This window comes from Oculina patagonica, chromosome 5 (assembly GCF_052425735.1).
Source record: "Oculina patagonica isolate OP01 chromosome 5, crgOcupat, whole genome shotgun sequence".
In the NCBI taxonomy this organism is placed as follows: Eukaryota; Metazoa; Cnidaria; class Anthozoa; order Scleractinia; family Oculinidae; genus Oculina; species Oculina patagonica.
Window position 1 is genome coordinate 1,919,822 of NC_135762.1, and position 18,062 is coordinate 1,937,883.

Below are 18,062 nucleotides of genomic sequence, written 5' to 3' on the forward strand. Positions count from 1 at the left end.
CTGGGTACCATACCGGTAAATCCCTACTTAATAATAATAATACTTATACTTATTGTGTTTTTTTCTGTTATCTTCAGGTTGGATTCAGAAAGATTCAAGTGCTACAGATTACAGTGATATCTCTGAGCTAGCAGAGGAAGAGGAGGAAAAGTATTATAAACATGCAGTGTCTATATTTTCTCAAAAGAAGAACGCCACCTCAGCTGGTAAGTTTCACTGATATATCCTGATATTCTCATAAAGACATCTGTAAAAAGTTAGTAAGTTAGAGATGAGAATAGAAAAAATAGATCACCCAATATAATGGTAAACTCATAAATGTCAAAACTAAATGTAAAGAATTGTTTCAACCTAATTCAAATCGAATATGGCAACTAAATGAAGTAGGACATAGAAAAACAAATAATATTATTCTAGTTTTGTAGCTGCATGATAACATATGTAAACACCTTTTGAAAGTAGTTTCAAATTAGGTCCTTTCTAACGGGGGAGTACAAGTGGCAAAATGGTTTGTGTGTTGGACTCTGGATCAAGTGGTCGGCCGGGTTTAAGCCCTGGCCGGGTCATTGTGTTGTGTTCTTGTGCAAGACACTTTACTCGCATAGTTCCTCTCTCAATCCAGGTGTATAAATAATACCAGTACACTAATGCTAGGGGGCAACCCTGCGATGGACTAGCATCCCATCCAGGGGGGGGGAGGAGTAGAAATACTCCTAGACGCTTCATGCTACAGAAACCGGGATATGCTCCTCCAAGATGGGCCACTAGGCTTGAAAGCAGACTTTACCATATCTCCTTTCTAACCAGGATGCTGCTGAGCAGCACTTGGTCAACTAGCGGAATTCTATACCTGCCAACTTTTTTTGGGTAAAGGGGTGTGTTTTTTTTCTTGCGTGGGGTTTTCGAAGAGATGGGAATTCGTTGGTTGGGTTTCGAGTTTTCATTTTTTTGGGGTTTTTTTTCCTTATTTTTTTTTAAATTTTTTAAATTTTTTTTTTTTTTTTTTTTTTTTTTTTTTTTTTTTTTTTTTTTTTTTTTTTTTTTTTTAAAATTTTTTTTAATTTTTGGGGGTGTTCGGCGGGCGGACGCCCACCGCGGGGGGGGGGGAGAATTCACAGAAAAGAACATTGCTTCTTTTTTTTAATTCAATTCTTAATTAATTTTTAGATGACGATTATGATGACGATGGTGATGATAATGTCAACACGGCACCTAGTGATCAAGGTTTGTGTGTTTGTTGTTGGTTTGTTTGTTGCTTGTGAAACATTGAATTAAATGCTACTACGATCATGGTAAATTCATTCTTGTGATTCATGAAATGTGAATTTGCTTCTTGTAAAAAGAAGTTATCCAATATCCAGGAGTATAGTAAAGCTAAAGAACTATGTTGTGGTACATTGCCAACTGTGCATGTGGGAGATTACTTAATATATTAGCCCTACGTCATCAATTTTTATGTCAAATGGTGCCAGTACAAGTTGATTGCTGTCATTTCTTCATAGCTGGTGGCATATTGTTACCAACTGTTGCCCCTGCTGCTTCTACCCTTTCCAAGCAAGAACAGGATAGGTTGGCAATGCCGCCCCCACCAGCTCCACAGCTGTCGGCATCCCCATCAACTGAGGGTGTGGATGACAGTGACAGTGCTGATAAACACTCATTAGCAGCTCCCCTGGCAAGTACAATTGGATCAGGTAAATGACACAATTTATGTTTACTTGATGCTTAACCATGCATAAAAACTAACTTTAGTTACCTTATTACATGAAATTTTCGCGACACTTAAATTTCGCGAATTTCGCGATTCCAAAAAAAATCGCGAAATTAAAGTGACGCGAACAATAAGTGTCGCGAACATAACATGCCGCGAAAATTAAGTGACTCACATTATACCAACAATAAAATAATAAGTTTAGTACCACTGAAGGAAGGATTTTCAGTGTAAATGGATGTTGTCGTCAGTTGACTCAAGAACGATAACTCATGCACGTACAAACATGACCTACTTGTAGACATTGTAAGAAGTCTAAGAAGTGCTCTGTTGTTGCTATTGCCGAGAATTAGTCCCTCCCTTGCGTTTTTGTTAATTTTAACGTTATTGTTCCTTTGATGAAGTCGTTTTATTTAATTTAAGGGCATGTTAAATAATATTGGCAAGGAAATGTGTCTTACTCAAAAACGCGAATTTAAAGTGATTCAAAATACAAAATTTTCGCAAAATCGCGAAATTTAAGTGTCGCGAAATATGCGCACCTCAAAATCGCAAAATAAACGTGTCGCGAAAATTTCATGTAATAAGGTATCTAGTAATAGTGGTTCAAAATTCCTTTTATTCAGGAGGGTTCCAGGGCTATACTCCAACAGTGCCCAGCTGCCACAGCCACTAAATTTTGTTTTTGGCTGCCAAAATAATTTACTTTACATAAGCTTAAGTGCTGGGCATCCCAAATTTCATGGCTGGGAGGCTTCTGGCATCCTGTAGTTTTTCTAAGAGCACAGTCTTGGGGTTCTTTGTATTTAACTCCTACTACAGGCCAGAAAATGGTCTCCAATACAGTCGAACCTCGATTATCCGGACCTCGATTATCCGGATTTCTCGATTATCCGGACTTCCTTCTCTGGTCCCAATTTTCTCATGAATATTAATTAGTCACATTCAAGACTAGATAAAGTACACATGTACTTCCTTTAACTAAGTTCTACGGCGATTTAAACGTTATTTAGGTGGTTTACCTGTCAAAAATCTCGGAAAACCTCTGATGTGTAGTTTCCAAATATCAAACAACATTTGAAAATACTTCTGCAGGCAACTTCATTATGCAGTTTCCACTAGCCATAAAAACATTCACACAAATAAAGTGGCTTTCTGTCTTTGCTTACTTGTATTATACTGAAGTTTACAAGGCAAAATGGCTAAATTCAAATGTTTAAATCCTTCTATGAAATCAAAAACATCGTGGAGTGTTCGATCGTTCGACGTAGCAAGTTAGCACCATGCTGGTCACCAGTCCCAACACAAAAGGACGCATGAAACGCCTGGAGGTTCAAAATTGTTTGCGAACGAAGTGGCGTATTCCATCGCCTTTTTCGGACAAAAACTGTCTCAAAATGATCAATGTCTTCGGAATTTTTGTTTGTGAGGATGGTTAACAGCTGATTTATTGCTATTATGAAGCAACATTTCTGTTTTATGCGCAAAAATGTGCTGAAGATGCGGAGGAAGCGGAAATTAGCGAACTTGGTTTAATACTTTGCTCTTTACGATGCCCTGGTTTTACTTTTGGCTCATTAATATTTATATTTTCGATTATCCGGACTCTCGATTATCCGGACTATTTAGCCTAGTCCCAACGGGTCCGGATAATCGAGGTTCGACTGTATGTTGAAATTGTGTCAAATGTTCTTTATGATGAATTATTAACTTGTTTTTTCTTTGCAATTATGGAAGGATGTAACTTTTTTCTCTCAGCATAATTATCACCTAAGCATACTTTTGAGTATACAGATGTAACAGTCCATTTTTAGTTGTGAAACTAAAAAGTATCATTTACTTTTAGTATTAATACATAAAATAATATAGCTAATGCTTCTACAGAGCTTGAATGTCTATAAGAGAGCTGTCACATCTTTAACTTTGAATTACATAACTTTTTTGTTCTATTACAGAATTGTTGAATGAAGGTGGCAAGCTTACCACTCATGATGGCAAAACAGTCACAGATTTGTTTCCAGAGTTCAGGCCTGGGCAGGTGTTGAGGTTTTCGCGTCTATTTGGCCCTGCAAAAGCTTCCTCCATGCCGCAACAGTGGCGCAATGCCAAGAAAAGGAAAAAGAAGAAAAAGAAAGAAGAGGTTGAAAAGACTGAGATAGAGCCCCCAAGGTCCCCTCCTAGTCCCCGGCCTGAGGACTGTATGTCTGATGATGAGGTGAATTACAGTCAAAATAAACAGCGCATGCCGCCTAATATTCCGGAATAGTTTTGATTAACGGTGAACGGATTGAATTATTAACGGCGGCAAGCGTGGCCGAGTGGTTTAGGGCACTGGTGTTGTAATCCGGAGGTCACCGGTTCGAGGCCTGCCCTTGCCACTAGCTGGATTTGTTTCTCGGTTGTCCCGAGTTCAAATCCTCGACCACGCTTTGTATATAGCCAACTGGTCTGCCTCCTGCCAGTTGGGATTTTTAACCTTGTTATGTTCATTTATAAATTATTTGTTTCCTCTGTTTCAGTGGCATGCCTGTAAACTAGCTATCTCGTTGAGATATGAAGCTAAGTGCATGACCACTATAAACACATACTTTACTTATCAAACATTCAAATTCAATTTGAATATTGTAAATCATCCAACCGTAAACACGTGAATCCGTGAACGTGTCAAAAATTAACCAATCAAATTGGTTTATTTTTGACAGGTTCATGTGTGCACGCATTTATGGTTGGATGATTTACAATATTCAAATTGAATTTGAACGTTTGAAACGAATAATGCAATACGTTCGCCGTTAATCAAAACTATTCCGGAATATTAGGCGGCACGCGCTGTTTATTTTGACTGTAAATGTGCATCCTTTTTTTGTGTGTGGTTTGGGTTTGGGAATATAAAGACAGTTTATAGTAACAAATGTTCAGTTTTAAAAACTTACATTTTGTATCTTTTTTATTTTCTCAAAATGAAAGGGCTTCTGGCAAAGTCAATTGACATTGCTCTATGTTCAAAAGTCAATTGAGGTTTTAATTCTACTTGTGTTAAAGTTTGTTTATACTGCTAATTGTTTCTGTAGAGTTAGGGACTAGTCAAGAATAAAACTACAAAAAAAAAAAAATAAATGAACACTTACAAAACTAAATCAACAGTCACATTAATCCTGTATATAGCGGTTTTCACTTGAGTGTCGTAAAACCAAAACCAAAGTAATTACTCTGGCCAATCACAAAGGTCACAGACAATCCAGTGAACCAATCAAAACTCGAAGCAAATACATGTAGTTGGCACGAAGAGCGGGAAAACGTGCGCGAGCTAGTCACGATTGGTTTTGGCAGGGATCCATATTCCCAGTCGTCCGGTCGTCCGAGACGACTAAAAAATCGTATGGACGACCAAAAGATTACATAAACTCGTCCGCTGGACGACTTAAGTTTGACTTAATAAAAAAAAAACAATTATTAAGTTTTCTTATGAGTTACTTGCGTTCTGACCACTTGTCATCCATTCATAACTTTTTGAAAACAGAAAATAATTTGCAACTTTCTGTCGCGATAAAATCATGATTTTGGCCGCCATCTTGGATGATGCGGTATTTTCCATCAATGAAATCATTGCAGGCTCAATTTTCAAGCTCTCAACCGCTGATATTTTGTACTGCAGCTGCATCCGCGAAAACACGAGGCGATCGCATCAGCTGATGTTTTGATCAAAATTTGCCGTTATCTTGGTCTGGCACCGCCAGCAAAGAAAAAAAGCAATGTTAACACTACAGAAAAACAAACCAAATATGAATAAGAAAAGCAAAAGCGTTCTTTTCTTCCGTGGTTGCAGTCGAAGAGGCCCTGGCTTTCATTTGTGCCCGCATCATACGCTTCCAATTCCGCCAACATCACAAGCCGCTTGGGGGCGTGATGTTTTGTGAAATTTGTAAACCGGCAGCCAAGGTAGACAAGTAAAAAGTCTCATTAACAAATACTTGTGAATCAAACTTTATTATAACAGATTCGTTGTCTTGTAGATTTCATGTTTACACAGTGTTACATACATGTGATAATAACAAAAAAGTCAACTTTTCATTTACTTGTTGTACGGTCGCCATTCTTCACTTTTGAACGGGCAAGTAAAATTTTGCCAGGGCAAGTATGTCATCTTGCATACTTGCCCGGCTGACGACTTGGAGAAAAAACGAATATGGATCCCTGTTTTTTTTTACTCCTGATTGGCCGAGAAAGTGGCGCGAGATTTTTAAACCAATCACTAAGCGTAGTGAACGCAAAACCAAAGCAAACGCAAATTACTTTCGACACTCAAGTGAAAACTGCTCTAAGCTTGATAGTGCTTTGATCAATTGGGGCTAGGTTTCTTTTCAAACTTAAAGCTATTTATGACCAAAAATAAAAGAAGTAAGTTGTAAAATCAAGGTTTTGTACAACATTATTTTACTGAAAGTCACTCTTAAGTACCGGTACTAACGTTGATGAGCCATGAGGTTCCTCTGATCTCTAGGATTGCAACAGTCACAAGTCATATTTCTTGGCTCTTAGAGGTGTTTAAAACATGTATGGCATCTTGTTCATTACAGGACAAGTTGATGGCCCCATGGGAACCAACATCAGATGAGTTAAGAGACATGAATGGTGATTGGTCATCTGCTGGAGCCCAAGATGCTAACAGTAAATACGTCTGTGAATGGAGAAATGGTCCAGCAGCTCTGTGGTATGAAATGCTTGGAGTAAATGAAGATGGAACAAACCTAGACTATGGCTTTAAACTGAAAGAGGTTAGGTCAACATTGTGATCAGTTATAATTTATCAGACAAACCAAAACAGACCCTAAGAAACTGTCAAAATTCTGTCCGTACTGTTGGCTTGGTCACCTCCCTAATGCAGACCTCCTTGCAGTAATTATTACAAAAATGAAGAAAATTGTCATATACTTGACGAAATATTGTCTTCACCTACTATCAATTCTCAGGACTAACATTGGAAGAAATGTGTAAAACCAGTAGGGAGAAGAGACATGAAATAAATGAAATGATCGTCGCAGTGTGTAAGCAATTTAAGCAATTGCATTTTTTTAGCCTGAAAAAATTTCAAGGGTACGATAGGATTTTGAACCCATGACCTCTGCAATACCAGTGTGTTGCTCTACCAACTGAGCTATGAAGCCTTCAGTTGATACGTTGGGGGCAGGTCAATTGTGGGTGTGAGTCCACATGTGACCTGCAGATAAATGATAAAAAATGAATGAAATGATCCTTGCAGTGTGTAAGCAATTTAAGAAATTGCATTTTTTGCATGTACACCAAGCATGCCTCAAGGCTAGGAGGAGTAATGAAAAGCTAATAAAATCGCTGTGATGTTAATAAATAAATGTTGTAGCTGGTATTATTTACTCTGAGAGTACTACGTGACTGCGTGATGCAGTTAAATGTGTGTGTTCATTGGCATAATGTGATTTGCGCAATGCAGTCGTTGTGTCACCCACAAATGACCACTGCTCACCACTAAAGTTCTCAGTAGCTCAGTGGTTAGAGCGTCCGACTAGTGTACGGAAGGTTGTGGGTTCGAGTCCCATCTGTGAACTCAGAATTTTTTTCTGAGTTCTTTCTCTCCACACATCAATCCATTATTATTATTTATTTACTCTGAGAGTACTACGTGACTGCGTGATGCAGTTAAATGTGTGTGTTCATTGACATAATGTGATTTGCACGATGCTGTCGTTGTGTCACCCACAAATGACCACTGCTCACCATTAGAGTTCTCAGTAGCTCAGTGGTTAGAGCGTCCGACTAGTGTACGGAAGGTCGTGGGTTCGAGTCCCATCTGTGAACTCAGAATTTTTTTCTGAGTTCTTTCTCTCCACACATCAATCCATTATTATTTTTTATTTACTCTGAGAGTACTACGTGACTGTGTGATGCAGTTAAATGTGTGTGTTCATTGACATAATGTGATTTGCGCGATGCAGTCGTTGTGTCACCCACAAATGACCACTGCTCACCATTAGAGTTCTCAGTAGCTCAGTGGTTAGAGCGTCCGACTAGTGTACGGAAGGTCGTGGGTTCGAGTCCCATCTGTGAACTCAGAATTTTTTTCTGAGTTCTTTCTCTCCACACATCAATCCATTATTATTAGTTGTAGCTGGTGTTGATGATACATGATGATACGTACACTGTGCAGCCAAAGGAACGTTTCTCTGCTTTTTATTCTTAGGTTATTTTTAGAACGTTTTTAATTCGTAATTTTTATGAGAACACTAGTACTTCTTTAAACTTTTTAACTTTTTTTTAGCATTTTAGCGGTATTTTTTTAAAGTAGTTTTTGAGTTATTTTTTCAAAATAGCTCTTTAGTCGGCGCGATGTTCCGTGGCTCAGTCAGTCAGTCAGTGGGTCAGTGAAGTATGTTTGTTTGTCACACCAATCAGATTTCAGGTACTATCAGAACCAATCAAATTGCAGTTTATAAAGGCGACGTAATCTGACGAAATTATGTGTCGCAGCGTGTCGCAGTTCGTTTTCGTTGAAAGATTAATTGGTGAGTTGTGAATTATCATGGATTTGAAACATATTCGTAGTTTGCGAATCAAATTGTGAGCTTCGATACAAAGTTCCCAACTTCGGCCCGAATTAATTAAATCCTTCTGTAGTTATGTTATCAAAAAGGGCTTTGCTACGCTAAACTGTTGGAAACAAATGTCATAAAAATAAAAAAACTTTTATGTTCAGCGAGCCGTAAACATGTTGTCTCGAACAAATTAGTCTTCCCTGTCGCGTCGCGTCGCATCGCGTCGGCTTCGATTAAAATCAATTTTACATATGGGTAAACCATCCAGTTTCATCCGGTTTACAAACGCAGAAGACTTGAAATTGAAGACAGTGAAGATTATGCCTCACAGAAATCGTTAAATATGTGTTTTCATACAAAAAAATAAAAATTTGACCAAATTTCTACATGCATGATATTTATTTATCGGCAAATCACTTGCATGATCGCTGATGCGAAACGTTGTCTTGCACTTCAAGCTACTTCCCTTGACACTGAAATTCTAAAATCTTCAAGTTCAGAAATCGCCATGACTTTCGAGCAACATGTCTTGTTTCTCCTCAACTACCAAACTTGGAAAGTTCAGTCGGGCCCAAGTCGGGAAATTTGTATCGATGCTTGCAATTTGATTCGAAAACGCGCACTGTAATTGGCAACTTCATAACAAAGTTTCCAATTTCCCAACAAACTTCGCAAAGCGGGCGGCCAAAGTAAAATGAAATCAACTGTAAAACATTTCGTTCAAACATTTAACATTTCGTTCAAACATTGAACCGGTAAAAGTAACTTTACTGTTAAAAGCAACTACGATCGATAGCCAAAACAGAATAAGAGCGTGCCATTTCGTGACAACTTGATAACTCAATTAGTTCTTGTTTGTTGAATAGAATTTATGTTGTGAATGAACGAAAATCTTTGTTGAACAGTTTTGACAGGAAACAAATACTCCAGGTGTACTGCGCTTTAAAGAGCTTTTCCGAAGAGAGTGTTTTTTTTATTTGACTCGTTTATTACTTCGTTTATTATAGTACTTTTCGTTCAATGTCTATATGAAGACGTGGCTTTTTCGAGAAAAACAAGGGTATCGTGTTACGTTCGTTTTAAAAAAAACAAAGGTGTCATGTTACAAAAGTGAGAAAAACAACGGTATCATGTTACAGTGTTTGGCAAAAAGCCAAAAGTATTCCGTAACAAACAAAAGTAACCCGTTACGGTTGCTACAAAGCTAGCAACAAAATAACCGCTTTAAACAGAATAAGAACGTGCCATTTTGTGACATTTTGACAATTGAATTAGTTTTGTTTTTTTAATTAAATGATGAAAATTTCCGTATTAAATAAAACAGTTCTGATGTATCAAAATGCATGTAAAAATTATTTTGTTTGCAAGCAAACTTTGTGCAAAAAAGTGACTCCGTGGGGCGCCATACACAATTAGCTCAACCCATGGCATAAACCATCCCAACAGGACAATCACCCAGTTTCACCCCAAGCCACCCCATAAATTTAAAAAATAACTCCTGCACGCTTAGCGTGCCTATGTTTATAGATAGATATATATTTTATACAAATGCCGGTTAAAAAATTCCCAGTAGATGCGTGACACTTTCAAATTAGTACTATAAACAAAAAAACTAAAAAAATGTTGTCAACAGTGTCATTTTGTGTAATTAACTCAAACGTTTCGGGCATAGCCCTTCATCAGTGTGAAAACCGTTTTCCAATGTGTGTACGCGATCGCATGTTGGATTTAAAAGTCCCAAGAGCGCGCGGAAACCTGACATACTCTCTTTTATTTTAAATTTATTTTATTTTACACAGGGCCCCCGTTGATACCAGTCTTGCGACTGAAGGGGTCACCCTGTTAAAATATCAATTATTATTATTATTATTATTATTATTATTATGTATTTATTGTGCATGTCATATTTTCATCAGTTGTCATTCTGTTTTTGCATTCGAAGAAAACAGAAGATGAAGAGGAAGCACCCAAATCCCCCGAGTCCCTCCCCCCTGAGAATTGTTTTGAAATGGTTTCACAAGTCAACTGGGAAGATGACATCATTTGGACGCTTGAGGATGTGAAACCCAACCTTCAAGCACAAGCTAGGGCAGGGTGGATACCTACGTCAACCACACGCACAGCTCATGCTTACGCACTGCAACAGGAACAGCTATTGCAACAACTAGGTATCAACAATTTGAATTTTTGCTTTTCTTTATCTTGTGTGTAGGAAGCACAGTGGTGTGTTCAATTCTGGATTGAGCAGTCTGGCTCTGAGTGCTGACCAGGGTGTTATTGGGCAAGACATATGCAGGGCTGCAAATAACTGGCGGTCATCGGACATTGGTCAACCGAAATTTGCTCGTGTCTAATGAAATCCCAAGTGTGGTTGGACATGATGTCCAGACAATTTTTTGATTGTGTTCATCATTTTATGGCAACAATAAATAAACATCTGTCTGACCACAATTTTGCTTTGTCCGACCAAGATGGTGTCTTAGTAGGATGTATGTCCTTTCAAGTGAAAAATAAAATATTTGCAGCCCTACATATGGGTTATTGACCAAGCATGAGGTTAAAAGATGGTGAAATATTGGCCAAGTTCTTTCTTGCATGTTTAGTTGAGGTTCATAAACATGCAATCTAGACTGAACAAGTTTGGTCAATAAAAAGTTTATTATATGGCCAATAAAGTCATGAATTGTGAATTGAAATGTCTCTCTATAGTTATCTGAAGGAATTAGCCAGTTCAAGGCACGAACAACCACCAAACTTATTTGTCACTATTGGAATTGATTTAATTGATTGATGAGTTTAAAGAATGAAAATATTTTCTGCGTGCATTATTTCAACACACAAGCCAGCTGCAACAACAACAGCAAATTTGCAGGAAATTCCAAAGCTGGCAAGATTGCTTGGGATTCCTCATGATTTCCCTGCAAATTGGTTTTTGTTGTTGTTGTTGCCGCTGGCTCTCGTGCTGAAATAATGCACGCAGAACCAGAGTTGAGCACCATCCATGTACGCCACTCGGCTCAAGCACAGACTTAACCTTTTACCTTGTTATTTTGTTCTCAGGAGTACGACATCCAGGCTTAGAAACCTTTCTGAAGAACACAACCACTGCAATCAAAGCAAATGTTAATTTTCTGAATCAGAACAGCAAGCCAGGGGTGTCTGGAGAAGATAACAATCAGGAGAAACATTCGACATGGTATTCTATCTTTCCAGTGGAAAACTCCGAACTTATTTACGGCAACTGGGAAGACAAGATTATTTGGGATGTAGAGGTATAATTTCAAGTAATCTTTTTGTGTATTATAGAAATTATAATAACATTGCTAAATACTGGTTGATTGTTTAGTTTTAATTCGTGCTGGGAAAAATTGAATTTAGAAGTCACTCAAAAAGCTTCGCAAGTTAATGTCTTTTTAATGCTGTTAAGTTGTGGGAGACACGGTGGCCTAATGGTTAGTGTGATATGGTAACTTGACGACACACTGGGGGTGGCCTGTAATGCACAGGCATCCCATACATGCAGAGTAGCAATACACCTGGTTACCCCATGCAACAGAAAACAAAGTTGAGTAAAGGTGCTTGTAAACCATCTGGTGCCATCCTCCATCTCCCAAAATTGAATGGGCTTGAATAATAATAATAATAATAATAATAATAATAATAATAATAATTATTATTTAATCTGAAGGACTGATCTGCGAAATCCAACTTGTAAGATGCTGGTATGAACCAGTGATCAGTTTATAAAGGACTATTCATTACAAAATAAAAAAAGAAAGTAAATAAATAAATTAATTAATTATATAGCTGTCAGTAAATCCTATATTGTCAGCGCAGCAATTTTTCCTTAATTTCTGAGAACTGTCCAATTTGGGATTAAATTTGGATAGTTTCAATTAGGACTTTCAGGTAAAATGCACAAACTGTCTAATTTAAGAAAAATTGGACAGTTTTGTCTCAGCCAATCAAATCGAAGAAAAAACAACATGTGATGGATATTATCCAATTAGCACAAAGCATAGCGTCAGCCCTGTAAACCTGTCGCATTGTTAGTCGACAATAATTCAGAGGCAAGTTTGCTACGTTTTCCATTCTTTTTGAGCTTTTCAGCAATAGCAACAACAAAGAGAAATTTTCTACGTTGTCAGAAGAGGAGCTAGCTACACTAAGAAGCAAAAACCAAGAGCAAAACACCTCAAATAGTACAAAACTTGGGTGAACGTAAGTGCAGCGAAGCGAAGCAAGAAATCTGTCATATATTCATAGCCATGAGCTAGAAGCAATTCTTTGAAATTTGAAAAGAAAAGACGGCGATGAAGTACGAACGAGATAGTGGAAAGAAGTTTGTCAGATTCAAGAAGTTGTTACGCTCTTCGGACACTTTGTTTACGACTTTCATTGATTGATGCAGTGTTTTCACTCACTTTGTAGCAAGCTTCGCAAACTCAGGTGAATAAAATTACACTGTTTTGTTTAAGTTTGATTTGTGAAGACAATGCTTTGAGTGAGTTGCATGTGCTGTGTTATGCCTACTATTGTTGATTGCTATTCTCGTTCTGGACATAAGTTTATTGTTTATGCTGGATTGACTGACTACAAGCTATATTATTAATATGTAACCGGACTACATGCTTGTCCAATTTGGAAATAATTAGATTCAAAAAATTCCTCTGACAGCCAAATTGGACTCGGCCTATGGCCTCGTCCATTTTTGGCTGCCCTCGGAATTTTTTTCATCAAATTATTTCCAAATTGGACAGCATGTAGTCCAATTACGTATACAAATACAATTACTAGTATTAAAAAAAGGAAAAAATCTACACACTACATTTAAGTCGTGTCCTATCTAAGTCGCTAAAAAATTTAAAAGTTTTAGTTTTAAAAGTTCTAAGGGGACTACAGGTTTGCAGTTCTTTGGGGAGGTCGTTCCATTGCTTTCCTGTGGCATATTGGATTATGGACTGGCCCATAGCAGTTTTAGTTCTCAGGAGGTGAAGTTCTCCATTGTCTCTCAAGGCCTTTCTAAACAGAGTAAGAGCAAGTATAACATTTATTGTTTTGTTTTTTTAATCTTAGAACATGCCATCAATCCCTTCACCTCCAGTCATGCAACTGGATCCAAATGATGAGAACATTATTCTTAGTATTCCTGAAGACACTGGTCCACTTGTGAAGGAAAATGCATCAACACTTACTCCAAAGAAGGTACCCATGTTTAATTTAATAGTTTTACTTCTTTATTGTTAGACCAAACAACTTCAAACTTTCTACTGAGCCTATTGTGCTTGCTGCTATAATTCAAATGTATATTATGTAAATGCTTAGTCTCAGATCATTGTACAGCCTACAGGTGACCAAAAAAATACACCACACTGTACGTTTTCAGTGCATTTCCAAAGGTTGCTCACCCAGATAGCAAGCACTGTCAAAATAGAGTTTCCATTCCTGTATTGCCATTGAATCAGCATATTTGAATCAGCCGCCACCTTCACCTGCGCATCGATGAGCACAGATACTTCAAAATTGGTAAACACCTTCAAGAACAACACAATCAAAAGCCGATCGACCTTCACAGCCAATTTGCCATCCTAAAGAAATGCCGCGGAAAGTTTGAGTGCCTAATTTACGAGATGCTCCTAATTAGGAAAAAGAAACCATCCCTGAACACTCAAAAGGACTCCATTCCAGCGAAACTGTTTACTTAGTTATGCACATTTTTCTGTTTTCCATGCCTCATTTATTGTAATTTAGTTTCACACTTTCTTTTCTATAAATATTGTTCTGTACCATGTAAAATTTGCATTTGATAATGGTGACATGTCGTCGCCAAAAAGTCATGTATTTTTAGCGTTGATATTTATTCTGAAATGTATTTCAAAATCTTCCGTTATCAGAATCAGCATATTTGACATAAATATTATTATGTTGATTGTTTTAGGAAAACAAAAAATCCAAACTTCTGCTTGGAAAGAACAATTCTAAAGAGGATGGAGAAGAAGTTAAAAAGACACAAGAACAACAAAAGGACAAGTTTAATTTATCAAATGACCAATATTACACTGCAAAGAACAGTAAGTGATCTTACATATAATACTCTCCAGTGGCAGATCTTCATGTAGGGGAGGGGCCCTTATTTTTAGGCAAAACTGAGGCTCGAAGGACAAAATATACCTTATTACATGAAATTTTCGCGACAAGTTAATTTCGCGATTTTGAGGTGCGCATATTTCGCGACACTTAAATTTCGCGATTTTGCGAAAGTTTTGTACTTTGAATCACTTTAATTTCGCGTTTTTGAGTAAGACACAATTAACATTTCCTTGGCAATATTATTTAACATGTCCTTGAATTAAATAAAACGACTTTATCAAGGGAACAATAACGTCAAAATTTACAACAATGCAACGGCGGGACTAAATGTCAACGGTAACAACAGAGCAGTTTTCACAATGTCTACAAGTAGGTCATGCTTGTACGTGAATTATTGTTCTTGAGTCAATTGACCGCAACATCCATTTACATTGACAATTCGTTCCTTCAGTGGTACTTAACTCATTCTTTCTTGATTATTGACATGATGTGAGTCACCTAATTTTCGTGTCATGTTATGTTTGCTACACTTTTTATTCGCGTCACTTTAATTTCGCGAAATTTGCGCAATTAAAGTGTCGCGAAAATTTCATGTAATAAGGTAGATATTTTTGAGAGCGGGCCCCACTTATTTTAAGGTATGGATGATCAGGCCCTCCACTTACCTAAAGGTCTGGATCTGCCACTGCTCTCAAGCCTAAAAATTGACAGTACTTATCCCTACTGACTACCACACATTTCTTTGAAGTCACAGACATGCCATAGTTAACAATGAGACGTATACAGTTGAACCTCTTTGATATCGACACTGAAGGGTTAAAGCTTATTATAGGGGTAGAGATTGTTATATGGTTTCTCTGAGTCCAAGTTAACTGTCTATAATATAGAGGTGTCCATGTTATGTGGGTGTCTAAAAGGAGAGGTTCTACTGTAGCTCAAAGTTCTTAACATGCATGCTAAAATATACATGTAACCTTGATTTCCATATTGCATCCACTCTGCTTCTTGTGGAAGATCTTGTTGAATATTTAGGGTAAACAGTGTTTACAACATCAACAAGCATTTTGTTTTTATTTTCCTTTACAGCATCTGAAACCTCTTTAGATACAAATGGAGGCTCAAATCTTGTGCAGGTCAGACAATGTTTTTGGTTTTGGCTGCCTCCTACCGTACAAATTAATATCATTGCATTGTTCATTACATAAATCGTCTAATTCTCTGATATGACTTTGGCTTTTTAATCAAGTTATGGAAATTGAATGCTGGGTTGGCAGGATGGAGGGGTGAGAAATATCAACAAGACAACTAGAAGATCTTTATACCAAAGATCTCTCAAATGCAACTCCATAAAGTCTCAGCTCAGTTTAAGTAAGCCAAAAGAAAGTCTTCTAGTGCAGTGTAATTGCAAGACATACAAATGTCTCCTCTAGCGCAAATGTACAAAATAAAGAATTCTTTATAATCCAGTCCCCATTTAAATTATTTAATTTTGTTTTATGAAGCCAGGTGTTTAAATCTACGGCACTTAAATTCAAGTTAATTGAAGATAAATATAATAATAATCATAATAATAATCATTTCTATAGCGCTATTTAGCTAATCTTTCATAGCGCTTTACAATCACTATGCTAAAATATAAAAATAAAATATAAAAATACCTAACTACCTAAATGTCAAGTTGAGTTAAATGAGATTTTAGTGAAATGCTTTTAATGCATGTAACCATTAAATTTTATTATAACTGTCCCTTTCTCTTTTTCTGCAGCATTCGTTGCCAGCCATAGAACTCCAGCGACCATACTTTCCAACCTGCATGTCTATGCATGATCTGCGTCATTTTCACCGCACCCCTCTCCAACGTGTTAGCCATGGCGTGCTGTCTAAGCCTGGCAGACATGCTGTGTATGGACTTCTGAAGAATATCAAGAAGAAAGCCAGGGTAAGATTCATGGCATGATTTTATCATTTTATTTAACTGTTTTTTGCATCTGGTACTTCTGAGCCAAGCATGAACATTTGAGCCTGGCATTTTAAACTTTTAATTTTAAATAGGAATTTTCAGATGTTGAGTTTCAATAATAATAATCAATCAATATTTATTTAGCACCTATCCAGTCCTGCTCTAGGCGCCTTACAATAATGTTAAAAAATTTAAGAAAAACACTACTGAAAGTACAATTTTAAAAAATCGATAAATCGGTCAACTGCTATTTGTTACATCTTGAGTAAAATTTGAGCAAAATTTTCAAGTTTGTCAAAATTATAATCCATTTCCATCCTTGCTATCGTTACTCAACCTAGGTTTCTGTCATTTCTGAAGTACTGTTCTAGAGAATAGAACCAAAATTATTTTGGTGATTTTTATGACCTAGGAATATGCTTGTGGTTCTTATAGTTGTGCTATAATGCCCCTCAAATGTTAAACCCTGTAGGAACGTGAGAAGGAACGTTTAGCGTCAGGGGGAGGTGAAATGTTCTTCATGAGGACACCAGCTGATCTGACAGGAATGGACGGTGGACTGGTATTGTTTGAGTATTGTGAAGAATATCCTCCACTCATCATGGCTGTTGGAATGAATACAAAAATTAGAAACTATTACAAAAGGGTGAGTATGAACAAAGTTATAGACCAGGTAAATGTGAATGAGAGATAAAAAGGGCCAACAAAACTTTTAACTTCAATCTTATTTTAAAACCACAAGCTCTTGTGTTTAAACCAGCTTTCATTATAGTCAACAGTAGTCAAACATTCCCTATTTAGCATTTCCAAACGCTCCAGAATGGCTTGCCACCAAAAACCATGTATAGCAATTCCTTAGCAACTGCTCTAAATCCAGGGCTGCAAATGACAGTGGGACATTGGACACTGGCGGACCACAATTTGCCAATGTCCAACGGAATTCCAACTGTGGTCGGACAGAATGTCCAGATAACTTTTTTTTTTGCTTTCCGGTGCAAACACCAATGTTCTGCGTTGACAACACATTAGATTAGCAGGTTCACATATCAAGCAGTACTGTAATCTGATGTCCGACCTCACTTTTGTTTTTTCCAATCAAAATGGTGACTTAGTCGGATGCATGTCCTTTCAAGGGAAAAAATTATTTGCAGCCCTGAAATCTGTAGTTAAGAAGGACCCCCCTGAACATTAACCACATTTAACATTCCACCCAATCTTTTGAGGTGTGTTGTGATAAGAATGAAGATAAACAAGTTAAGTTTTGTTGATAACTGGGGCATTATGATGTTTTGTTGCTGTTAGAAACCTGGTAAGGATGAGAGTATGCCAATGCACGAGTATGGTGAGCCTGTTCCAGTTCATCAGACATCACCATTTCTTGGACAGCTGATGCCAGGAGAAGCTCTGCAGGTCAGTTCATAAAACGTACAGTATACAGTTGAAAACCCACCTTTAGGACACCCACAGTGGACTCCGTGTTGTTATGGGTAGTGGTTTTGGTCCAGGCTAGACTGAAATATTTCTCTTCAATTAGTACTCCTTGTATGGACAGTTTTTGTGGTCTATACGGTGTTTTTAATAGGGTTTGTATTAAACTTTTATATCATTAATTCATTTATTTTTATTACCTAAATTGTCAAACACTTTCATCTTGAGCCTCTGGCTCAGGAGATTGGGTAACCACTCCCTGTGTATTTGACGTAAAATAAATTACCTTACCTCATTGTGGTTGATG

General features: G+C 37.3%; 1 protein-coding gene across 2 annotated transcripts in view; it reads left to right on the forward strand.

The window, feature by feature from the left end:
• LOC144654678 (transcription initiation factor TFIID subunit 1-like) overlaps positions 1-18,062 on the forward strand; it is a 43,395-nt gene that overhangs the window by 2,118 nt on the left and 23,215 nt on the right. For both annotated transcript variants that reach the window (XM_078514882.1, XM_078514883.1), the window contains exons 3-15: positions 78-206; positions 1,168-1,224; positions 1,503-1,694; positions 3,667-3,926; positions 6,289-6,486; positions 10,220-10,445; positions 11,338-11,549; positions 13,354-13,482; positions 14,216-14,348; positions 15,454-15,500; positions 16,133-16,306; positions 16,800-16,973; positions 17,630-17,737. In XM_078514882.1, the coding sequence (XP_078371008.1) occupies positions 78-206; positions 1,168-1,224; positions 1,503-1,694; positions 3,667-3,926; positions 6,289-6,486; positions 10,220-10,445; positions 11,338-11,549; positions 13,354-13,482; positions 14,216-14,348; positions 15,454-15,500; positions 16,133-16,306; positions 16,800-16,973; positions 17,630-17,737 (2,039 nt within the window). The remainder of the gene's footprint in view (positions 1-77; positions 207-1,167; positions 1,225-1,502; positions 1,695-3,666; positions 3,927-6,288; positions 6,487-10,219; positions 10,446-11,337; positions 11,550-13,353; positions 13,483-14,215; positions 14,349-15,453; positions 15,501-16,132; positions 16,307-16,799; positions 16,974-17,629; positions 17,738-18,062) is intronic.